The sequence below is a fragment of the Phacochoerus africanus genome, chromosome 10, assembly GCF_016906955.1.
Source record: "Phacochoerus africanus isolate WHEZ1 chromosome 10, ROS_Pafr_v1, whole genome shotgun sequence".
Classification (NCBI taxonomy): domain Eukaryota; kingdom Metazoa; phylum Chordata; class Mammalia; order Artiodactyla; family Suidae; genus Phacochoerus; species Phacochoerus africanus.
Window position 1 is genome coordinate 96757484 of NC_062553.1, and position 26823 is coordinate 96784306.

Consider the following 26823-nt stretch of genomic DNA (forward strand, 5'->3'; position numbering starts at 1 on the left):
GTGGCACTTTATTTCCTTGTTTGATTATTCACTTTGTGAACTGCTCACTGTGCTTATAAAATAATTCAAGTAAATTCTTGGAGGTCTAGGAAAAAGATGAATGTTTTCTCGACAAAGCTAGGTTTGTTTCTACTAATTTCTTGGAAATTAACAGACCACAACCACTTTAAATTTATAACTGTTGGTACTCTTTTTCTTTTTCCTTTTTTTTGTCTTTTTTTGTCTTTTCTAGGGCCACTCCAGCAGCATGTGGAGGTTCCCAGGCTAGATGGGTCAAATCGGAGCTATAGCCACCAGCCTACGCCAGAGCCACAGCAACGCGGGATCTGAGTTGTGTTTTCGGCCTACACCACAGCTCAGGGCAGTGCCGGATCCTTAACCCACTGAGCAAGGCCAGGGATCGAACCCACAACTTCATGGTTCCTAGTCGGATTCGTTAACCACTAAGCCATGACGGGAACTCCTGTCTTATCTTTCTAAGGCCTCACCTGCATCATACGAAGGTTTCCAGGCTAGGGGTCAAATCAGAGCTGCAGCTTCCAACCTATACCACAGCCTCAGCAACGCTGGATCCAAGCCTAATCTGTGACCTACACCACAGCTCTGAGAGAGGCCAGGGATTGAACTTGCTTCTTCATGGATGCATGTCAAATTCATTAACTGCTGAGTCACGACGGGAACTCCAACTAGTGGTACTCTAGTCACCCAGATAGTGTGAATTTGGGTTGCATGATTATAACTTCTAAGCTGTTTTTTTTTTTCTTATGCTGCTGAGCACAACTACGGAAATATGCTTTGTAGTCCCCTAGAGGACTAGGTGAAGAGCAGTTAAGTTCACTTTCCCTAAGGATATATTTATTGCTTCACTTACCAATTCAATAGGAAAAGGATTTCTATTGGAATCCTTGACTTTGGCTGGGCCATAGGTTTGTGTCTTTTACCCCTATATTTTAAGTGGCTTTTGCAAAGCTGAACTTCTCAAACTCCCCAAATTCCAAAATGGGTCTCTAGGGCAAAACTGGTTTCAATACTCTACTTCTCTACGGTTTTATTCTGATAACTTGCAGATCTTCAAGGATTTTAAGCTATATTTTCTCACCTATTAACAGGCCATTTTAGTTGTCTTCAGCAATAAGGACATGTCAGAAACAGAAGGCCTACACCTATTCTTTGGTACATTTGAACACTGCTTCTGGATTCAACTAAACTTCCTTTGCAAAAGTCAGAAATGATCACCAAACTATCCTACTTACTTGACATTCTTTTCATTTATACCTAAACTCAACTTGTCCAGCTTCTGACACATCTGATTATTCTCTACTCTTGAAGTCAGTACTTGGCTTCCACAATACCAGTTTCCTGCTATTTCTTTGGGCCGCTTCCACGGCATATGGAGGTTCCCAGGCTAGGGGTCAAATCGGAGCTGTAGCCCCCGGCCTACGCCAGAGCCACAGCAACGCAGGATCCGAGCCGAGTCTGCAACCTACACCACAGCTCACGGCAACGCTGGATCGTTAACCCACTGAGCAAGGGCAGGGACCGAACCCGCAACCTCATGGTTCCTAGTCGGATTCGTCAACCACTGCGCCACGACGGGAACTCCACAACTCCTAAATAATTATTCCTCAGGGTTCAGATTTCAGTCTTCCAATCTCTACACTTCCTCTGCCACCAATTTGTCTTAAATTAGAAGACATCCATTTCCTGGACTACTTTAATAGCTTCCCAACTGGATTTCGCCCACCACTCTTATCCCCATCTAATCCATTCTCTGCCATAATAACAAGAGTGACTAAAAATAAAAATTATTGACACAACACTGTAAATAAACTATACTTTTTAAAAAAAGAGGCATAAAAATTAGAATTCAATTCTATAACAATAAAGCATAGTAATCTACAAGAGTAAAACTAAATATAAAATCACATCCTGTTGTCCATATAAAATTCTTCAAGGTACTGCATTTCAACTTTAGGTAAATTCTGAACTATTTAACATGGCTCACATGTTACCTCATCAGACTCCTGCCTATATACCTGTAACTGTTCTCTCATAAAATATTATAAACAAAGTGACTTCTTCAGTTCCTCAAATATACCAAATACTTTCCCACCTCAGTCAGATCCTTGACACCTGCTATTCCTTTTTCCTATGATATGGTTTATCTGTTACTTGCATAGTTCATTCTCACCATAATTCCTATCTCACATATAACTCTTACTTTCTCACAGGCATTCCCTTATAGCCTAAACCAATAATATCTTGTTCTTTTCTTTTAGAACATTTATCATAATTTGTGATCAAATATTTACTGTGATTTAATGTCTGTCCTCCCAATTATTTGTAAGAACCAGGCATGTAGATACTACTGTTATCTTCCCATTCCATACTGAGGTCCTAGCACAGTGTCACATTTATAGTAGGAGTTTTTTGTTTGTTTCCTTTTTAGGGCTGCATCCGGAGCATATGGAAGTTCCCAGGCTAGGGGTCCAATAGAAACTACAGCTGCCAGGCTATGCCACAGCCATAGGATCCAAGCCGGGTCTGTGACCTGCACCACAGCTCATGGCAACACTGGATCCTAACCCACTGAGCAATGCCAGGGATAAAACCCACATCCTCATGTATACTGGTTGGGTTCGTTGCCACTGAGCCATAAAGGGAATCCTAGAGTACAAGTTTAATAAATATATTAAGGAGTTCCCGTGGTGGCGCAGTGCAAAGGAATGCGACTAGGAACCATGAGGCTTCGGGTTTAGTCACTGGCCTCGCTCAGTGGGTTAAGGAACCTGGCATTGCTGTGAGCTGTGGTGTAGGTCACAGACGCAGCTTGGATCTGGCGTTGCTGTGGCTCTGGTGTAGGCCGGCGGCTACAGCTCCAATTGGATCCCTAGCCCAGGAACCTCTATGTGCCTCAGGTATGGCCCTAAAAAAAAAAAAAGATCAAAAAATATATATATATACTAAATGACTGATTTCTCTCCACTCTAAACAGACCCATTGAAAAAGTACAGTACTAACCAGAAATATCTGTTAGGCACAGAATTAGAGACAAGGGGAGTAAGTTAGATAACAGGAGTATATATAAGTATCAGGCTATAAAATAAGACATACTTACAAACAGACCTATAATGCTTAAGAGCCATATAGTCAAAATTACTTTCCCCTGACTAATGTTTAATGGTTAAGGCAACAGATGAGTTAATTAAATTATTGTTGTCTACACATTAAAGCAAATAACCACCTACAGATAGCATGTTTCTCAAGGTGACTTGAAAGTTTGTTATTTGAAACTCTGAGAACATTTTCCCACAGAACCAGTATTATACACAAAGATTGGATTCCTTTGGTTACTTCATAATGCTTAACCGGTAATTCATTTATCCATTTTAACAAATATGAACTAAGCACAAAGCAGTATAATTTGAGCATTACTTCATGCCAGGAACTGTTCCAGCACTGAAGACACAGCAGTGTACAAAATAAGACAAAAATCCCTATCCTCACAGATCTTAAATCCCTGTGATCTAAACAGAAAAGAAGTAAGTGCAATATACAGAATGGTGGATGGTGAAGAACAAAGCAGGGTAGAGGGATAGGGAATGGAGAGACTAAAATTTTAGCCTGTTATTAGTTTAATTTCTTTTTCTCTTTATGTCTGCACCTGTAGCATATGTAAGTTCCTAGGCTAGGGTTTGAATCTGAGCTGCAGTTGCTGGCCTACATCACAGCCACAGGAACACCTAATCTTGGCTGCATCTACAACCTATGCTGCAGCTTGTGGCAATGTTGGAGCCTTAACCCACTGAGTGAAGCCAGGGATAGAACCTGAATTCTTGCGGAGACATCAGGTTCTTAACCTGCTGAGCAACAGGGGAAATTCCTAATTTACTTTCTATCTCTTCTGTTCCCAAAAGGATTTACGTTAGATGTTACTTATAGAATCTAAGTATCAAAAATAAAGTAACAGTCCTTACACGAGGAAGTCTTTCAACCAAGAAACTTTATAAAAACACTTCCTTTCCCATAGCAGTAGGATATAGAGAACTGCTCAGGTTCTAAATCACTGACAAGCTGCAATATCCTGAGGCAGGGTCTCCAAAAAGGTGCTGAGAAGAAGGTAAAAGCAATGATGAAATTCCAGGAAGAAAAATCAAGTCAAGAAGGAAAGCACACTTCTTGAAGATATGAAGCCCCATGGACAGCCAGTCCCCTCTGTCCAACCATGAGTTGGCTGGCTTTTCTTTCTAGAACTATAACTATTTGTGACCAAGATCTCTTTCCTATTTGGCATATTATAATTATACAACTTTTCCCTCAGTATTCTATCCTCAAAACAAATATTTAATGGGGGGAGGTTCCTCATCAATTTAATGGTAGAAAAATATCCCTTTTAATCCCTCCCTGTATCATTAAAAGTCATAAAGCCACCAGGCTGCTCTGGTACTCTCATATTTTACCTTAATAACTTGGATAGGTAACAGGATGTGGGGTGAAATGCAAGATGATAAAAAAGGGAACAAGGTTTCAAACACCACTCCCAGCAACAAAGTAATGACCGAGAGAGACAATCAGCCAGTTTAATCTTCTATACTTGTCAACACCAGTTCTACTACCACAGAGCATGCACCAAAGACTAAGGTGAGACGGGCAGAAGGGCAACAAAAGCAACTCCTCTCTGAAGCCCTGCTCACATAGCTGGGGTGATTATAGCCAGGTAAGGAAAGAGCACACAAACTAAGCCTGTCCTTAATTTTAGCTTTTATTCCTTCTTATGAGAAAAGGCCTTCTTAATATTTTCACCTGAAAAAAGGGTTTTAGTGAGTAATAATATTTTTTTGTAATTAAAGTACTTATTTCACTATCATTTTAATAAATAATTTTTAGGTTTTGATTATCAGGTGTATTTCTAGGAATTTTTCAAATTAAATATAATTTATTTATATTCAGAATATCATAAAATAAAGCCTTAAGTTTAGGAAAACATAAGCAGCAACATGCAATCAAAACAGAATATCAACAGAAAGATGCTAGCCAGAAACAATTACCTTTACGGCTGTGTGTTTGTTTTCATCTTCTTCCATCCATAGATCCTGCTCATAATAATATAAACCATCATTGATAACTTTAGCGAGTTCAGATGTAATTTTTGCCCAAGATATGTGGTTGTCTGTTTGATCTCCTCCAGGATGTTTTCTCAAGTAAGGTGGTGTCTGAGTTATAATCAAAATCTTATTTAAGTCCTGGTCATCAATTTCATAATCTGAATCATTATCAGACCAGTTAGTAAATGTGTTTCCTCGCTCTTCTATTTGTTGCATCTCTTCATCAAATAAAAAATCAAGTTCTTCTTGTTCTTGTTCATCTGGAAGATTTAACTGATTTGATGTCTCTTCAGGTAGAGGTGGTGATTCCTGAAAGAAGAAATTGGTTTGGGAGTTCCCGTCATGGCATAGCGGAAATGAATCCAACTAGGAACCATGAGATTGAGGGTTCCATCCCTGGCCTTGCTCAGTGGGTTAAGGATCCAGTGTTGCCGTGAGCTGTGGTGTAGGTTGCAGATGCGGCTCGTATCTGGCATTGCTGTGGCTGTGGTGTAGGCCAACAGCTGTAGCTGCAATTAGACCCCTAGAGCCTGGGAACCTCCATGTGCCGTGGATGCAGCCCTAGAAAAGACAAAAAAAAAAAAAAAGAAAGAAAGAAATTGGTTTTATATAAAAAAAATTATCACTTTAAAAATAAATGCCATGTAACAATGTTAATATAAATAATATCAAGATTGTATACTCAATAACTGGTTTAGCAGTCAAACTGCAAAAGGAAATCATGCTGGTATTATTCCTACTGCGTGACATAAAAAGACAAAATTTTTAAATCCTAGGTCCTCCAAAATTTAATCAAGTCTAGATTTCCAAACCTCTCAAAAAATTTTTCTCAATGTTGCCACCTTTCCGTGCCATCCTTTGACCTATCCTTATCTTTCAGCAAATGCTAACTCTCCTATGCCTAGAATAATACAATTTCTCTTCCACAGAATTCCTATTCATGTAGATCTACAGTCAGTCAGTCAATAATTACCTGGGTCCTTATTGTGAACTGAGCACTGTTCCAGGCAGAGGTTTATAGCAATAAATAAAACAATAATTCTGCCCTGATGGAGCTAACATTCTAACAAATAGAAGACTGTCAATGATGGCTTTTTTTACTTAAAAAAGAGGATGTCTTAACACACTGTGAATATATTTAAAAACAAAAACTAGAGTACATGAAAAAAGTCTGAGAACAAACACCAAAACTGTTAACAATGGTAAACCATGGACAGAATCTTTTACTTTTTTTTTTTTTTTTTTAGGGCTGCACCTGTGGCATATGGAAGTTCCCAAGGTAGGGGGCAAATCAGGGCTACAGCTACCAGCCTATACCATAGCCACAGTAAGGGAGGATCACAACCTTGACCTATACCGCAGCTCATGGCAACTCTGGATCCTTACCACTAAGCAAGGCCAGGGAATGAACCCACAACCTTACAGATACTAGTCAGGTTCATTACCATTGAACTCTACAATGCTGAGGAAAAAAAATGTAGATCTTGAAATAAATGAAATACGGTACAAATTTTCATCAATGAGCCCAGGACATAATCCTCCCTAGTTATCCAGGTTTGTCATGACAAATATAAAAATTAATCAGGATTTTTAATCTTATTTTGAGAAAGCTGCTTTGAGCTTTTAAAATGTCCCAGTGTCTCTTGTAACATTTAAGTATGCTGTGTTCAACCGCTATTGCTAATTAAAAAGTTATCTTTGATCAAGGTTTCATACTCAGGACTACTGACATGTTCGGCTTGATAATTCTTTGGTGTGTGTGTATGTGTGTGGTGGGGGTAAGGAAGTTGTCCTATGCACTGTAGGATGTTAAAGAGCATCCTTGGGTATCAGTGTATCAGTCACAAGATGCAGCAGCCCTCCGTTTTTTATCTGTTTTTTTCTTTTAGAGTCAAACCTGCCCATGGAGGATCCCAGCCTAGGGGCCCACGCCACAGCCAGAGCAACTCAGCATCAGAGCCACATCTGCCAACTACACCACAGCTCATGACAATGCCAGATCCTTAACGAACTGAACAAGGCCAGGGATCAAACCTGCATTCTCATGGATGCTAGCCAGATTCGTTTCTGTTGAGCCACCACAGGAACTCCCAGCACCTTGTCAGTTTTAACAACCAAAAATATCTCCAGACACTGATTGCCAAATAAACTCTGCTGAGGCAAAATACACCCTACATTTCCCCAATAGAGAGCCACTCTTAAATCCTTCATGCTTTCTTCATGATTTAATCTTAGGAATAAAGAGCTCTATTCATAGCAATCTTTAATACCAGAGCCTTCTTCATTCTTCCCACAGGTAGTCTCTATTTTTAGTAACCTTTTCCTTTTAGAGCTTACTTTGAATATTTGAATTATTTGAGTGGCACTGTTTCCAAGTTTACTGTTAGTAAACTTTTTGAGATAACTGTACATTCACAATTTTAAGAAACAGAGATCTCATGTACTTTTTACCCAATTTCCCCAATGTTAACATATGATAAAACTATAAAATATCACAAAAAAGATAAACATTGATGTTAGCTATCAATCTTACTAGGATTCCCCATTTTACTTGCATCCATTCTTCTTTATGGTTTAGATCAGAGAAATTTTTATCACATTTGAAGTTCAAGTATCCAACCACCAGCCAAAAATATAGCAGTTCTATGACAAGAAACTCTGTGGTCCCCTACCCACACTCACCTCGCTCCCTTGTGTGCCTAGGAAATCAATTCTCTTTTCCTTCCCTACTGTACAATCAAAACACTTTTAAACCAAGAACGTAAATTATAAAATCAAAATTTAGAAAAAAATTGTCAGCTTTAAGAAACCAAATTATTCAAATTTACACTTAACCTCAAGTAAAAAAAGGTTAAATCAAAAGTCTTATATTCAGAAATGAAAGATAGTTTTTTTTAAATTGATACAACTTATTTTCAATACTTAGTAACCCATGTGCTTTTATTGAAAGGCAATGATGGCTCCATTTTTTTTTTTTTTTACCATTTTTAAAAACTCTTCTAAATTTTATATATGTACCTGATACTGCGAGTTTTAACAACTTATCCTCAGTGTGACAACAACTTATCACACTTTTTGAGTTTTAACAACTTACATTCCGTTTCACTGGGGATGGACAATGTCTTCTCTTCACTTCTATCCAAGGTTTTGAGTCCAAGTCAGGTAAACTGGTAGACAAACCTCTAGACATTGCTTGAAGATTTCTTGTTTCAGCATTTTTCTTTGGGCTCAGGGAACTTCCAATTCTTGGAGAATTTGGGGCAGACTCTAAAATTTTAAGTTAGTTCTATAGTTAAAATAATGGTTTTACTTATAAAACAATTTTTCTTCTTTACTTGGGTTTTTTTTCTTCACAAAAACATGATACATCAATGTGAATTGTAACCTTTCCAATGATTTTCAAACCCAAAGGGCTTGAACTCAATAATAACAGGAATATTATCAACCCTTATGCAGATGCATTCACTCAAATCTCTCAAGAATATCAAACCAGTCACTATGACAACACATCTATCTGAGAGTCAATTCTTTGTGAAATCTTAGATTCATGTATTGCAATGAAATTAGGGAATCTCAAATGCTAAGCAAATACAATGAATACCTTATTCAAGGTAAAATCAATTACTATTCTGCTAGGATATATACACTACTAAGGCAGCCAAAAGTACTCCTACTTTTCTCATCTCCTTGCCTAACAAAGTTTACCTAAATACAGTGTGCTCCTTAACCCACAGTGAACACTGTAAAGAGAAGAATTCACATCATTAAAGTTACTGCCCTGGCAGTAATATTTGAAACATTCTACAACTCCTCTGGAATTAAAAATGCCTTTCCCCACAGTTTTGTTTATTTATTTATTTTTTGTCTTTTTGCCATTTCTTGGGCCGCTCCCACAGTTTTAATCAAAGTAATATGTTCTTACAAAGTACAGATTAATTCCTTTATGATTTTTTTTTCAAAAGTCAAAGAATATTTAGGAGTTCCCATCATGGCACAGAGAAAACGAATCCAATCAGAAACCATGAGGTTGCGGGTTCAATCCCTGGCCTCACTCAGTGGCTTAAGGATCCAGCATTGCCATGAGCTGTGATGTAGGTCACAGATGCAGCTCAGATCTGGCATTGCTGTGGCTGTGGTGTAGACCAACATCTGTAGCTCCAATTAGACCCCTAGCCCGGAAACCTCCATATGCCATGGGTGCGGCCCTAAAAACAAAAACAAACAAAAGGTCAAAGAGTATCTGCTATAAGGCAATATGGACTTTGGCCACAAAAGATTTAGAAACAATTTATAACCTAAAATTCTAAATATTATTTATTCTTCAAAGCCAAAATTCCCTGAATATATTACAAAGTTGAATATTACAGAGAAAGCTGAAATGAACACCAACAAACCTTTTAATTTACTAAATGAAAATGCAAGGGCACATTCCCAGAGTCTAAGTTTGAGAAGAATATCCCAAGATTTTACTTTTATCTACTACATTCTAGAATGAGATGGGTTTATTATCTTCTCCAAGGACACAGACAGCTAGAGCCAGGATTCAACTACCAGATTACTATATTGCTTTAAAAAGAAGTAAACTGTTTCATAAGAGAAAAAGTCTAAAACTATACTGTTCAATACAATAGTCACTAGACATGTGGACCTACTATGCACTCAAAATGGGGCTAGTCCTGAAATGTTCTCAGGATAAGTGTAAAATACACAGCAGACTTCAAAGACATTACAAAAATAGCATTGATCCATATTTTTATATTAGTTATAATATCTGGATATATTAGAATTAGTTTCATTTGTTTTTCAGATTTTAAGGCTATTAAAAGTATTAGGATTGCATGTGTAGCAAACATTTCTACTAGACATGGCTATCTTACAACTTAATGGTTTGTGTCATCAATTGATACATAAAAAGAAGTACAAATGAAAAGGTTTGGGCTGCCAATATTAATACAAAATTTATAGGAATGGAAAAAACATTAACTCCAGAAAACTCTATTCCTAATACTATAAATCATCTATGTTCATGCAGTGAATAAAGCTCTAAAAGTAGACTAAGAACCACCACCCTAGTGACTGGGAGAATTAACTACATTAGTACGCATAGTTCATGTACACACTACAACTGTTTCTGGCACAAGGTAGAGGAATCAGTCTCTATTATTTTTAACACCGAAACTGAGTCTTTATAAACACCTACTTAAGTTTATCAATCATCTCTAAATGCTCTTTAACCTTGAATAATGTTTCTACCATGAAGTCGTGGGTTTCACAACATTCGTGGCATTTGTGCTTATAAACAAAATGACATTAAAATACCAAAGAATTTGGACAAGAAAATTTAAAACAATCTTGGTTTCTGAAGGGTGTTCATCTTGGAGTTCTCGTAGTGGCTCAGAAGAAACAAATCTGCCTACTATCCCTGAGGATGCAGGTTCCATCCCCAGTCTCCCTTAGTTGGTTAAGATCTGGTGTTGCTGGGGTTATGGCATAGACCGGCAGCTATAGTTCCAATTTGACCTCTAGCCTGGGAACCTCCATATGCTATGGGTGCAGTCCTAAAAAGAACAAAAAATAAAAATAAATAAAAGGGTGTTGACCTTATAATTAAGCCATACATATGTTCCGTGTGGTTTTCTCTGTCTTTTCTCTTGTCATGAAAAGATTTTAAATGATATATGTGTATATTTTAACAGTAATGGTAAAGCCCTAATCTTCCAAAACCAAATGAGTTTGAATATGTATGATTAAACTTACAGAAATTAGACACATACTTTGACACTAATTTGTGAGAACCTAGAAAAAAAGGTGTTTTTAAACAAAATTGTTATAAAAACAAAAAAACCACCAAAAAAATTTTCTTTGCTGTATTTATTAATGGAAAATTGTCAACATGATTCTCCAGAGATAAATATTTCAGAATATCTAGTATGACATTTTATCCACCTTCAGGCACAGCTCTGGGTAACTATATACATTACCTTAAAAAGATGATATAGTTCATATGTGGCACATTCAAGAATACTTCTGGATGCCAACTTTTCAAAAGAAATCCCACAGCTTATTCAATAACCACTAGGGACCCTCCTATTTTTTTAAAGCCAAAAACAAAAAAATTAAGATTGTCAGGTAACTGACCTTTCAATTTTGGTAAATGAAATTCTTTTACCTAAGAGTTGATAGCATAATACTCTAGTATCCATGAGGAAACGGGTTCAATCCTTGACCTCACTCGGTAGGTTAAGGATCAGGCATTACTGTGAGCTGTGGTGTAGGTCGCAGACCCAGCTCAGACCTGGCATTGCTGTGGCTGTGGCATAGGCTGGCAGCTACAGCTCCGACCTGACGCCTAGAGCCTGGGAACTTCCATATGCCGTGGTGTGGCCCTAAAAAGACAAAAAAAAAAAAAAAAAAAAAGAAAGAAATTTACCTTTCCCATAATCAACCATTTCTGGTGCATTAAGTTCTTCTGCACAGTGCAAAGGCCATGCCATGTTGGACAATTCAACCTCCTTAGAGGGAAAAAAAATGGAAATTTTAATTCTTTCCATAAAAAGGACCAAAAATGTTGAAAGTACACATTAGAGGTCATGTTTTTAAAATTTAAAGTCTGGAGTTCCCGTCATGGCTCAGTGGTTAACAAATGTGACTAGGAACCATGAGGTTGTGGGTTGATACCTGATTTTGCTCAGTGGGTTAGGGAACCGGCGTTGCAGTGAGCTGTAGTGTAGGTTGCAGACACCGCTTGGATCTGGCATTGCTGTGGCCGTGGTGTAAGCCAGCAGCTATAGCTTCAATTGGACCCCTAGCGTGGGAACCTCCATATGTCACAGGTGCAGCCCTAAAAAGAAAAAAAAAAAAAAAAAGTCTTCTCTTTTGACATAAAAAGAATATAGATAAAACCTCACTACTTTTCTCTACCCATAGATTCAGATTATAACAGTCTACATTGACTACCCTTATTTCCATTTCAAAATCTTGGTGACATACTACTCTCTATTGAATTTAAGAAACTAAGGCTTTCTTATCAGAGAGCAATTATTAATATCAGAAATGGGGAACATATTAATTTACATATTTATTCCTATGATACAATGTGAACCAGTATAACTCTAAGTACACTCCATCTTTCCTCATGGCTTTATTATTCATCTAGTATCTGATGTATAACCTAAAGACAATAAAAACTGATATTTAAATATATGTTGACTTGTTTTAGGCAATATGTATGTGCATGTAAATGAGTGTATATTAAAAAACACACAAAAATATACAAACGTGATTTTATTCTTGTAATTTTATTAATAATACATAAATGGTTAATGGACAGGCATCATCAACTTGACTGACCTAATATTAGCTACCCTGTGGAAAAAGTATTTTCTATTTTACCAAACTCACCTAATGCCTATTCATAAGAAGGCTTAAAATGTCATCTTGGACCCCAAGTTTATACAATAAATTAAGCTAACTTATACAATCAGACATTCTTTAAAAACCCTAAAAAATGTCACTTATAAGTTCTTCAACTTTACAACACTTGCCCAAGTTGCTTGCTAGGCTAGGTTTAGAGGCACAGAGGGCTGACAATCAAAGAAACACTAAATAAAGATATCTGTAAGACTGTCTACCAGTGCTTTATTGATGGCAAGTCTCTATAATGGTGTATCAAAAATACATTTGGAAGAGTGAAAAAAAAAATACTCTCATCCATTTCCTCAGTTTTTTATCCCGTAGTGTCCACATTAATAAATTTTATAGTCCATGTGAAATATTATGACAACATGTGAGTTATGCAATGTATACTATACTGAAGAGCAAATCAAATAGCAAAGGACCTAACAATCTGGGATATTTCACTCAAGCCTCTCTATCTGTGCTTTATTGATCTAGACACAAGTACATAAGTTTGGAAGGAAAAGACAGAATCTTTCAATATTTCCAGAATGATAATTAACTTTCCCACCATGAATAAAAGTAGCACATGCAGCCCAGGCTAATAACATACAAATGGGCAGCTGCTATAAAAACAACAGTAGTCCTCTGGTCTGTCACCATCATCACAAAGGTGTTTATCTCCACTGTAGTGTTGGCCCAACCTCCTCCACAAGGAGTTGGTAGTAGACATTCTTGCATAGAAGTCTGGTCGTTTTCATTCCTGCAGCACGATTTTGTTCCAATGTTTATAATGATATTTCAGTGAATCACCTATTCCTCTGTATATTCCGATCAAATGACATCCAAGAGCATCAGCAGATCATCACCCTGACTGAAAAAAGTTTAAGCACACATATTTTTTTTCCCAAGAGGGAATGTCTTAAAAATGATCCAGGAAAAAATTCTTAACATTAAAGCAACTTTTGGAAATTCTAAATATCACCAATTCTTTAATGTATAATTAAAATAATTTCATAAGAGATCCCAATTCTGCTATAGAATATAGGTCATCTTGTCTTTTCAAGACAAAGTTGAAGCACTTTGGAAAAAAAATTAAAGGAAAACTATCCCCATCCTACAGTATAAGACTTTTAGACTCTTCCAATCTTCGAGGGGAAATTAACACAATATATTTATAATAATCTGGTAAAATTAAAAAGATAGGTAGAAACTCCACATGTGACAAAGCACACAAAAAATTTAAGAGTAAACAGCAGAGCTCCACTCATAATTCTTAAATCTGTATTTAATTAATAACATTCTGTGGAAGCAACACGAATACAATTTAAAGCATCAAAAGTCACTGAGTTATCTTTAATTTTCCCATTAAGTCTAAATAAAACTTTAAAAAAGACAGGTAAATAGCACTAAAGAGCTCACTGTTAGACTGTTTGCTCTATAAGGAAAGCTGTTACCTGTATGTGAACAAAAGGCTTGGCCTGGTACGAACTCTGGGCAATCAATCAGTTGAGAAAAGTCTGTCTGCGGCACGCTACGTGGAGGAGGACCCGGAATTGGCCATTTTTCTGGTTCTATTTTTTTTCTCATTTTCTCATCCACGATTTCCACTTCTGTGCTATCTTTCAGGGCCTATAGATAGGAATTTTGAGCTATTAAATAAGTTTCATTCAAAAAATGTTTTTAATTGTACATCCTATACTATGGTTAAATTTTAACGTTTCTAAAAATATCCATGAACTACTTAGAACAAATTTTAAATCATTTGCCTCTAAAGTAACAAATATCCTTACTTAACATGTAGCATGTGATCTGGTTTTCACAATTAGAATAGTCAACTAAGGATTATTGCATCAACTAGAAGCAAACAATTTTTACTACAATTTCTTTTTTTTTTTTTAAGGATACACCTGCAGCATACAGATGTTCCCAGGTTAGGGTTGAAATCAGAGCTGCAACTGCTGGCCTATACCACCGCCACAGCAATGCGGGATCCTTAACCCACTGAGTGAAGCCAGGGATCAAAACCACATCCTCATAGGTACTAGTCGGGTTTGTAACTCGCTAAGCCACAAAGGGAACTCCCACTTCTACTAGAATTTTTATTGTCAAGTTTTCCCTATCATATTTCCTTTTGTCTTCCTTATCACCAAATAAAATTTAGGATTATATTCAATTATTGTAATAAATGACACCATTATTGAATAAACAAACACACATTCCTCATAACACCCTGTAAGTGTAAGGTAGGTTTCATAGGTGAGGAAACTGAGGCTCAAAGAAATTAAGTAACTTGATAAACATCATAGACTTAGTATGAGGTTATGATACCAGGACTCAAACCATTTATTATCTGTCCATCACTAAACTCTTAGCCACTGGGGATATGGTGTCTCTGAAAAATAAATGTTCTATAATTTAAGGATAAACTAAAACTAAATTTCTTCAAAAAAGAAAAAAAAAACAACTAGAGCCTTAGTGATCTGAATTTTAATAAAATTCAAGGGTATTCACATTTAGAAATTAGGAAAAATACAAATATAACAACTCAACATGGACTTCCTGTCGTGGCAGAGCGGAAAGAATCCAACTAGGAACTATGAGGTTGCGGGTTCCATCCCTGGCCTCGGTCAGTGAGTTAAGGATCTGACATTGCCATGAGCTGTGGTGTGTGTCACAGACGTGGCTTGGATCCTGCATTGCCATGAGCTGTGGTGTAGGTTGCAGACGAGGCTTGGATCCCAAGTAGCTGTGGCCCTGGTGTAGGCCGGCAACTATAGCTCCAATTAGACCCCTAGCCTGGGAACCTCCATATGCCACAGAAGCAGCCCTAGAAATGGCAAAAAAGACAAAAAAAAGAGAAGTTTTTAGAGTAATGAACTGTTTGGAGGAGACTTACACAATTTTCAAAACTCAAAACTGAACACCTAAGACTCCTAAATTTTGCAATATGTTATTTATACCTGAATTTTTAAAAAGGAAAAAAAGATAAATAATCCTTGGAGTTCCCATTGTGGCTCAGCAGTAACAAACCCAACTAGTATCCGTGAGGATGCAGGTCCAATCCCTCACCTTGCTCAGTGGGTTAAGGATCCGGAGCTTCCGTGGGCTGTGGTTTAGGTCACAGATGTGGCTCAGATCCTGCGTTGCTATTGCTGTGGTGTAGGTTAGCAGCTACAGCTCCGATTTGACCCCTAGCCTAGGAACTTCCACATGCCATGCGTGCTGCCCCAAAAAGACAAAAAGAAAAGAAAAATAATCCTTAAAACCATAGGTTTAAAATATTCAAAATAATGTTTTGTAAAAAAGCCTACCAATAGTGTTGGCTAGGATGTGAGGCCAATCAAACTCTCAATGGTGGTAGTTTTAAGCAGTTAAATACTTTGGAAAAATGTTTAACAGCATATATAAGAACTAAGCTTATATCATATAAATATAATTTATGAAAAATACTTATATTCATACAATGGATTACTACTCCAAAAGAGAAAATAAACAATTGCCACACACCAGCAACATGGATTAAGCTTTATAGAAAAGGAGTTCCCGTCGTGGCGCAGTGGTTAACGAATCCAACTAGGAACCATGAGGTCTCGGGTTCGGTCCCTGCCCTTGCTCAGTGGGTTAACGATCCGGCATTGCCGTGAGCTGTGGTGTAGGTTGCAGACGCGGCTTGGATTCTGCGTTGCTGTGGCTCTGGCGTAGGCCGGTGGCTGCAGCTCCGATTCGACCCCTAGCCTGGGAACCTCCATATGCCGCAGGAGCGGCCCTAGAAAAGACAAAAAAAAAAAAAAAAAAGCTTTATAGAAAAGAATTCAAATAAACTGTTTGATAATAAAACAGGTGAGGGAGCTCTCTGAGGAGAGCAGTGGTTCTGACTATGACAGGATACAAGGGAGCTCCCTGGGATGCTGAAAAGCCTATCTTAATCTACGTGGCAGTAACAGAGGAATATACATAGGGGGAAAGTCATCTATAATCTTAAAATGTATTGTCATCTATAATCTTAAAATGTATCAGAAATTATAGTTATGTCTCAATTTAAAGAAAAATTTTCAAGAAAAAAATTAAAAGTTCTTTATATACATCTATCAAACGATCTTACAATACATTCTGTTTTTATAAAAGGAAGGGGCATAATAGTATATGTAGCAAAAGACAAACTATCTCAGGAGGAATATACAAAAAACAAGTAACACCAGCTGCCACAGCAAGGAAGATTTAACTAGTTCATTGTTGGTGAAGGATGAGAAGGAAATTTTTCACCATATCCCCTTTGAATTTTTTTTTTTTTGTCTTTTGTCTTTTTAGGGCCACACCCATGGTATACCGAGGTTCCTAGGCTAGGGGTCTAATCAGAACTGTAGCTGCTAGCCTACGCCAGAGCCACACCAACACGGGATATCTGAGCCCTATCTGTGACCTACACCATAGCTCACGGCAACACCAGATCCTTAACCCACTGATCAAGGCCAGGGATCGAACCCACAACCTCATGGTTACTGGTCAGGTTCATTAACCACTGAGCCACGATGGGAACTCCTACCCTGTCAATTTTAAATCACCAGAAATTAATTTGTTAAAAAAAATAAATAAGTTGAAGAAAATAGAGAGACCAGACAAGGGAAAAGCAGTCATTTAGGCCTTAAAAGACTCATGCAAAAACTTAAAGACAGTGAGTTCCCACTATGGGCCAATGGGATCGGCAGTGTCTCTGTAGCACCAGGACACAGGTTCAATCCCCCGACTGGCACAGTGGGTTAAAGGATCTGGCATTGTCACAGGCACAGTGTAGGCTGCAATTGCACCTCAAATCTGAACCCTGGCTTGGAAACACCATATGCCTCAGGGAGGCCAAGAAATAAACAAAAACAAAAACTTAAAAAGATGTAACATACACAAATTAAGGAAAACTAGACAAAACAGAGTTAGACATATTTTTACTAAAACCAAATCTTCAACTCCTAAACAATGAACTACAGTATACAGTCAATATTTCTGGGTGACCAAGGTTTTTTCTATTATTTTTGGCCCCTTTCTTAATGATACCTATTATGAATTACCACCAATGCTGAAATATATATCCCTAGTTCCTGGTCCTATGATGAGTACTAGGACAAAAACCAGCATGTGAAAGACCTAGATAAGAAGAGAGCAGCACTTGGAGTTCTGTTGTGGTGCAAGAGGTTAAGGCTCTGGTCTTGTCACTACAGCAGCTTGGTTTGCTGCTGTGGCTCAGGTTTGATCCCTGGCCTAGGAACTTCCACATGCTATGGGGTGTAGCCAAAAAAAAAAAAAAAAGAGAGAGAGAGAGAGAGAGAGAATGAGAAGAGAGCAGTGCACATTCTGTGGACCTACAAGGTCAGCCAATTTGGGAAACAAAGTTTCAGACGAGAGTAGTGGGCAAAGTTCTAAGGACTTCACAGTTATATTAATTTCTCTTCTAAGTCCATATAGTCTATGACAGCCTTAGAATTATTTGTTCAATTATAAAAACTAGAAAATTAATGCATGAGGAGATTAAATAATTTGGAATACAGATACAGAACTGATTGGTTGCAGAGCCAGGGTCAACTGAATCTAACAACAGACAACACAAATAGTTCTCAGTTGTGGAGCAAGCATCAAGAATGCAGTAAGGTGGGAGTTCCAAGGCGGTGCATTGGGTTAAGGATCTGGCATTGTCACTGCTGTAATGTGGGTTTGATCCCTGGTCCAGGAACTTCCACACAACATGGGTACGGTCAAAAAAATTAAATTAGAATTAAATGTAAATATAATGCAGCAATTCTCATCATGGAGCAGCAGATACCAATCTAACTAGTAACCATGAGCACAGAGGTTCAATCCCTGGCCTTGCTCAGTGGGTTAAGGATCCGGCATTGCCGGATGAGCTGTGGTGTAGGTCACAGATATGGTTTGGATCTGGCATTGCTGTGGCTGTGGCGTAGGCTAGGCACTAAAGCTCTGATTCGACCCTTAGCCTGGGAACTTCCATATGTTGCTGGTGCGGCCTTAAGACGACAAAAAAAAAAGAATGCAAAAGCTGGATTTATCATGTGATCCAGCAATTCCACTCACTTCTAGGTTTATACCCAAAGGAAATGAAAAAAATTTTTCAGAGATCCATGCACTCTTGTGTATATTACAGCATTATTTCACAGGAGCCCAGATAGAGAGACAACTATCCATTAATAAATGAATGAATAAGAAAGATGTGGTATACCTACACAACAGAATATTATTCAGCCATGAGAAAGGAGGATACCCTGTCATTCCTGGTATCTTGAACACATTACATGAGATAAATACAATGGGGAAAATACTATATGATATCACTTACATGTGGAATCTAAAGTCAGACTTGTAAAAAAAAAACAAGTAAAATGGTGGTTATCAGGGGATGGGGAGGGGCTAAGATTGATGTTGTTTAACAGTACAATCTTATAATCAGTAGCAAATAAGCCTTAGAGACCTAAATCACAGTACAATACTATGGACAAATACAGTGTACTATCACTATGTTAAGTGATAAAGCTACATTAGCAATCATATTACAATATACACATATATCAAAGAAAAAAAAAGAATGCAGAAAGGTGAAAAATGAATGGGAGAAGAGAAAACAGATTCAGTAAGCTTGGCTGTGTAGATGCACTCAAAAGTATATTTTGGGAGTTCCTGTTATGGATTGGTGGTAACAAGCCTAGTATCCATGAGGAGGCAGATTCAATCCCTGGCCTTGCTCAGTGGGTTAAGTATCCGGCATTGCCGTGACCTGGTGTAGGTCGAAGATGTGTTTGGATCCTTTGCTGCTATGGCTGCGGCACAGGCTGGCAGCTACAGCTCTGATTTGACCCCTGTGTATTTTGCTTCTTTTGAGAGTTTTTTTCAAGAAAAGAAAGACTTGACCATATCCAAATACATATAGGAAAAAGCTAGTAGAAATGGAGTGAAGATCAAAGGAGTGATCAATAGAAGGATATTCTTTGTTTGTTTTTTTGTCTTTTTGTCTTTTCCAGGGCCACACCCACAGTATATGGAGGTTCCCAGGCCGTGTCTACGAGCCGCGTCTACGACCTACACCACAGCTCACAGCAACACCAGATCCTTAACCCACTGAGTAAGGCCAGGGATCAAATCCGCAACCTCATGGTTCCTAGTTGGATTCATTAACCACTGAGCCACGACAGGAACTCCCCAAAGGATGTTCTTGAAAAATAACAGTAAGAGCAACAGCAAATTCTTACTTAGAGCTTAATGTGAAGGCCAGATACTACCATTACACATTTCATACTGCTGACAATAGTATGATACGTATTGTTGTTACAATTTCTACTTTAAGAAGTCTCAGGACACTTCCTGAAGTCACAAAGCTAGGAGGATATGTATGTAGGTTCTCGAGTCCATGCTCTAAATCGCTATCTTTATACTGCAAAGTGTAATGAAGCCCTTACCTTCTAAGAGAAAAGACATCTTTCCACTGTAATAAATGGCAAGTAAATAATGAATGTTAAGTGAATGCAGGCCTATGCTGTTCTATATAACCACGCTTATGTATTTCTGCATTTCACTGAAACTAGTATTATTTCTTACTATAAATCAGCCACTATGTATTAATAATGCTAACCAAAATAGTAATGCGAAAGTTGCTCTTTCTACTATGAACACAATCATAGCATCTGCTCTAGGATAAACTTTGCAAGAAAAAAATGAGTTTTCTTAAAATTACCATATACAGAAACTTTACTTAAATAGTGTCTATGTGGAGTTCCCAGTGCAGCACAGCAGGTGAATATCTAGAGTTGCCTCTGTGGTGGTGTGGGTTCAGTCCCTGGCCTGGGAACTTCCATGTGCCATGAGTGTGGAGGCGGGTCAAAGTGTATATAAATAAATATAATAATGGCATTGTTTGAAGTAATTTTTTTCATAAAACAAAAAATGGCTATATTTTTTTAAAAAAGCACTAGTTTATAGTGTTTTGAAAATCCAGACTTCCCTACAACACGTTTTTATTTTTTTATTTTTTGGTCTTTTGTCTTTTTAGGGCCACATCTGTGGCATATGGAGGTTCCCAGGCTAGGGGTCTAATCAGAGCTGTAGCTGCCAGCCTTCACCAGAGCCACAGTAATGCTAGATCTGAGCCCTGTCTGCAACCTACACCACAGCTCACGGCAATGCTGGATCCTTAACCCACCGAGCAAGGCCAGGGATGGAACTCACAACCTCACGGTTCCTAGTTGGATTCGTTAACCACTGAGCCACGAAGGGAACTCCTACAGCTGGTTTTTAAAACATTTGCTAAAGTAGTCAAAGATACGAGTTCCCATTGTGGCTCAGAGGTCAGCGAACCTAACATCCATGAGGACATGGGTTTGATCCCCGGCTTTGCTCAGTGGGTTAAGGACCCAGCGATGCCATATGAGCTGTGGTATAGGTCGCAAATGGGGCTCGGATCGTGCATTGCTATGGCTCTGGTATAGGCCAGCAGCTACAGCTCATATTAGACCCCGAGCCTGGGAACCTCCATATGCTGTGGGCACAGTCCTAAAGAAAGACAAAAGATTTAAAAATTTAAAAATAGTCAAAGATAACTCAAAGGCGGAAAAAAAAAACAACCTTGTAAACTATACTTAAAGGACTTGTATCCAGAATAAGGAAATCTTACAATTCAATAACTTAAAAAACAAACAGTCCAATAAAAATAGGCAATGATTTGAACAGATATTTCAACAAATAAGGTACACTGATGGCAAATAAACACATAAAAAGATGCTCAAAGTCACTGGGAAAACATAAAGTAAAACCACAATAACAAACTTACTCATTATTCAAAAAATTGATAATACCCAGTGCTGATGAGGCCATGCAGCAAATGGAAATGCTCATACAAAATGGTGGCATGCAAAATGGTTAAACCCACTTTGGACAATAGGTTGGCAATTTCTTATAGTTGCACATATACTTACCACACATTCCAGCAACCACAATCCTCAATATTTACCCAACAAAACTGAACACTTTGTATATACACGCAAAGACCTATGCTTTACTCCTAATCTCTAAAAACTGGAAATAATCTAAATGTCTATCAACAAATGACTGAACAAATTGTAGTAGCTAATACTAGTCAACAGGAAGAACAAACTACTGATACATGCAACGACATGAATGTCTCTCAAAAATACCATGCTAAGAAATGAGAAACAAAAGATTATAAACTGTCTATTTATTTCCATGATATTCTGGAACATGTTTTACAACTAGAACAAGAAAATCAGATCTGTGATTCCCAGGTGCCCACATATGGATAAAGGGATTGGCTACACAGAGGGCACAGGGTATAACCCTATCAAAATTTAGAGAACTATATAGCAAAAAGAATAAATCTGATTGTATGCATGTAGGGAACAGCAAACAGAATATTGAAAGCATTTCTGAAAAAGAATAGACAAGGAATTTAACAAAAGCATCAAGAACACAACCTGAGTTCTTATGTGGTGCAAGAGGGTAAGGATCCAACATTGTCACTGCTGGGAAGCTCAAGTCCCTACTGTAGCATGAAGACTATTTTAAATTAGCCCGTCTGTAATATAGGAAATATTCTCAGGTTTTTAATAATGGGAATATATGCTATTTTATAGCAACCTAAAGAATAAAGGACCAAGAACACCCAAGAAAGTTCAAGTTTGTATTGCAGTTCAAGCCATCTAAGAAGCACCAGGTTAAAAACAGGCAGAAACATCATTAGTAATTCTTTGAGGGGTTTCCAAGATTAGACATAAATATTTGGGTTTACAAAACGGGGAAAAAAAAACCACTTTGAGATGCAGTTGAGCATTAGGCAACAACAAACTGTTTTTGCTTTTTCCTTAAAATTGTTTAATAGACTATTTTTTAGAGCAGTGTTAGGTTCAGCAGTTTTATAAGTACAGGCTATTCTGTAGATGAATAATTACCTCTAAAATGAGATTAAGGTTTGTAGTGAGAGCTTGAACACGGTGAAAACCAGCAATCAGGGAAATAGGTAAGAAACCTTGCTTATCCATCTTTCTCCTCAGAAAGAAGTCCCGTTCCAAGTTTTCTATACTGAAATAATATTCACTGAAAAGAGAATAAGTAAACATAAATTTTATCAATTTATTCAACAGGAAATTAAAACATCCACTACTCATATCAATTGCTATAAAACTTTTATTAATAACATTTATATTTAATACAACATAGATAGGGTAGATACAATAACAGCCACTGATTATCTCCTCAAAACTAACCTCTACGTAGATTAGCTTGACCTAAATATAAACAATTAACATCATAAGCATTATACTTTATTTTTTTGCTTCTTGGGGCCACACCCGTGGCATATGGAGGTTCCCAGGCTAGGAGTCTAATCGGAGCTGTAGCTGCCAGCCTACACCAGAGCCACGGCAACGCTGGATCCGAGCCGCGTCTTCGACCTACACCACAGCTCACGGCAACGCCAGATCCTTAACCCACTGAGCAAGGCCAGGGATCAAACCCACAACCTCATGGTCCCTAGTTGGATTCGTTTCCACTGTGCCACGATGGGAACTCCATAAGCATTATACTTTAAAATAGTCCAATAATTGACTTTCTTTTGCACATCCAAGGCATGTGGAAGTTCTCAGGTAAGGGATCCAATCCCAGCCACAGCTGTAAACTACATTGCACACAGCTGCAGAAACAGCAGATCCTTAAGCCACTGCGGTGGGCCAGGGATTGAACCTGTGCTCCAGCATCGACCCTAGTCGCTGCAGAGACAACACTGGATCCTTAGCCTGCTGCGCACAGCAGGAACTCCAATAACTGACTTTTTAATGAGTTAACTAAGTGAAAAAATTCATATGAAAGCTACTCTAACTTGCTTCTTTTAAACACTAAATAACAAAGCTCAGCACAAGTCAACAGAGTGCCTTCCCACTTTTTCTAATCACTGAGAATAATGGTTTACTGGAAGTATTCTTTGTTAGGTTTACAGAGTAAACTGGTTTGTCTTGTTTTCTAAATTGTCAGGGTACTGAAATTGTTTAATACTTCTGAACCCTAGCAATCAGTATAATGTTTAGTAAAAACTGAGTGAATACATGGGCATAGGTGCACACAACTTTATATTTGAATGATTCAAGATCTCCCCCTTTGATATAAAAGGCATTAAGAATAAACAATATAGCTAAACAAAGAATATCTACAACACCATGAGGCATATAAATGAATGAAAAAACAAACAAGTAACTTACACACCTAATCTTCTCTAGGAAAGTACAGAGAGAAATGTAAATGGACAAACTGTATCATCAATGCCAAGTTCCAAGATATAAAAAAAATATGAAGGATACATCTAATAATGGCACTTGATAAACCTCTGTTTAAATTACAGCCTGCATATAAAAAGTGAGAACAGGAGTTCCCGTCGTGGCTCAATGGTTAACGAATCCAACTGGGAACTATGAGGTTGTGGGTTCGATCCCTGGCCTTGCTCAGTGGGTTAACGATCCGGTGTTGCCCTGAGCTGTGGTGTAGGTCACAGATGCAGCTCGGATCCCGTGTTGCTGTGGCTCTGGCGTAGACCAGCAGCTACAGCTCCGATTTGACCCCTACCCTGGGAACCTCCATATGCCACTGGAGAGGCCCAAGAAATGGCAAAAAGACCCCCCAAAAAAAAGTGAGAACAGGGAAGGGGAGGGTGTGGGGTGGATGGGGAGCCTGGGGTTAATAGATCCAAACTATGGCCTTTGGAATGGATTAGCAATGAGATCCTGCTTTGTAGCACTGTGAACTATGTCTAGTCACTTGTGATGGAGCATGATAACGTGAGAAAATAGAATGCATACATGTACGTGTAACTGGGTCACCATGCTTTACAGTAGAAAAAAAATTTTACTGGGGAGTAACAATTAAAAAATAAATAAACTTTATCTGACCCTAAAAAAAAAAAAAGTGAGAATAGGATTCTAGACAGACAGGACAGTAAAGTAGAAAATGATAATAGAAAAGAAATACATGACATCAGATGATATGGAAAACAGTTTAGAAACCCTATACTATTTCCAAATCACAGAAAATATTTTCAGAGATGAGTGTCAAATTAGGAGAAAGCACACCAGCTTATATATTTGGATGAAAGGCTGGGTAACTAAAGATATCCTTGAATTATTTAGGTCAAATTCTGACTTTGAAAAAATAATCACCTATATATAAAAACTAGCTTTGAGGTACTTTTCACTGAGTGGGAAAAAAAGTCTTATTGCATAAATGTAAATACCCAAGTTGTTTATTTAGACTGTAATATTTATCCAACTATCAAAGTGCAAACCTCCCTCATATCTGTGAAATACTATTAATGACTTGTTAACACTAGTGAATCATTTGCTCTTCTTAAACACTGAAGAAAATTTCTTGAAGAAATGAACATTCTGATTTTTGTTACACCTCAAAATTCCTTCTCACAGTGCCTGGAATGTGGTAGGCACATAATACACATCTTCTGGTTTTTGTTACATTTCAAAAGCCCTTTGGAGTTCCCGTTGTGGCGCAGTGGTTAATGAATCTGACTAAGAACCATGAGGCTTCGGTTCGATCCCTGGCCCGGCTCAGTGGGTTAAGGATCCGGCGTTGCCCTGAGCTGTGGTGTAGGTTGCAGACGTGGCTCAGATCCTGCATTGCTGTGGCTGTGGCATAGGCCAGTGGCCACGGCTCTGATTAGACCCCTAGCCTGGGAACCTCCATATGCAACGGGAAGCGGCCCTAGAAAAGGAAAAAAAAAAAAAAAAAAAAGCCCCTTTATGCTGCCTAAAATGGAGTAGGCACATAATACATATACTTAAATTCAAAATATTCAGGCATTAAGACATCTGATTTAGTCACAAGTTAAAACTGTTCTTGGACAAAATATTTCTCTGAATCATTAATAAGATGCCTTTTCAATCTAGTATTCTGTGAAAAACACAGAATCTAAATAAATCCATTAATCATTCTATGACCTATAGTACTTATTTTTAAAAACTTCTAGCAGTTCCTAGTGGCCTAGTAGGCTAAGGATACCGTGCCATCACTGCTGTGGCTTGGATCACTGCTATGGTATGGGTTCAATCCCTGGCCCAGGAACTTCTGCATGCCACAGGAACGGCCAAAAACAAACAAAAAAATTCTAGTGGGCTGCAAACATATTCATGTCTAAATCTGAATGTCAAAGGACAGGCCTAGCTAGAAATAATTAAGATCTTCAATTTTTTTAATAACATCACATGAAAATATGGAATTATCAATACACATTTTCAGTTAAAATGATGTTAAAAACTCAACCATCCATAATAAAGTTAAGCCTCTTTTTCCAAAATATGTAGCCTAATATTCCACAAGGGCAAGGAAGTTTTTCCAGTAACTTTTCACCAAGAAAAGTCTAAACCCTAACGAATAAGCCTATCTATGTATGAGAAACCTTGAAGACACAAAGTCAAAAGCATGACTCTTCATGGAGTTACCACTGTGGCACAGTAGGTTAAGAATATGAGTGCAGCGGCTCAGGTTGCTGCAAAGGCACAGGTTCAATCCCCGGCCTGGCACGGTGAGTTAACAATACAGCACTGCTACAGCTGCAGCAGCATGGGTCACAGCTGTGGCTCGGATTCAATCCCTGGCCCAGGAATTTGCATATGCTTTGGATGTGGCCATAAGAGAGAGAAAAAAACACATGACTCCTCATATCCATATGTTCACTAAACAGAGAATGATAACAGTAAAGAGCCATTCTCTTCTATATTTACGAAAAATGCTACTGCTAAACAATAACAAAAAAAAAGGAGTCATGTCCAATGCCATGTCTGACATTTTGTTCAGTGTCCTAGGGGACATTACCATGTCCTACCTTAGAAGCTCTGGATTCTACACTGCATGATCAGAAATTTTGTCAACACTGAAGTGGCTGTGCTCCTCCCTCACTTGTATGAGCACATTGGAGGCCGATTATCCTGACATGGAGTTTCATGTCCACTGTCAGGTCTCAGAAGGGACCTGGCAGCAGGAGTTACAAAAAAGACAGGAATAGTGGTTTGAAGTTGATAGCCACATGCCAGGTACTTTCTGCCCATAAAAAGGCCCATTTCTTCAGTGTTTGCGTCAACTGTAACAAAAGAAGCAAAAATAAAATAAACAAGTTGCTTTGTACCGTAAGCCAATCAAATCCACCATGAAGGTATCCCAGGAGGATGCCTGGCTGATGCTGAAGAAGAAATTATTTTCTAGTAACAGACTAGGGTCCACTTTCATTTTAAAATAAAGATGGATGTTTTTAAAAGCTTAT

General features: G+C 38.1%; 1 protein-coding gene across 7 annotated transcripts in view; it reads right to left on the reverse strand.

Annotated features, from left to right (window-relative positions):
- The window catches only part of LARP1B (La ribonucleoprotein 1B), a 102644-nt gene that overhangs the window by 51610 nt on the left and 24211 nt on the right, over positions 1–26823 (reverse strand). For 4 of the 7 annotated variants that reach the window (XR_007137503.1, XM_047798858.1, XM_047798860.1 and 1 more), the window contains exons 8-11: positions 22460–22604; positions 13958–14132; positions 8200–8372; positions 5049–5414 (exon numbers count right to left, since the gene is read on the reverse strand). Coding sequence is in view for 6 of the 7 variants with exons in the window: in XM_047798858.1 (XP_047654814.1) it covers positions 5049–5414; positions 8200–8372; positions 13958–14132; positions 22460–22604 (859 nt within the window). In the remaining variant the exon portion in view is untranslated. Of the gene's footprint in view, positions 1–5048; positions 5415–8199; positions 8373–12384; positions 13375–13957; positions 14133–22459; positions 22605–26388; positions 26640–26823 lie in introns of those variants that run through there. The other 3 variants (XM_047798861.1, XM_047798863.1, XM_047798864.1) reach the window with 3 other exon arrangements.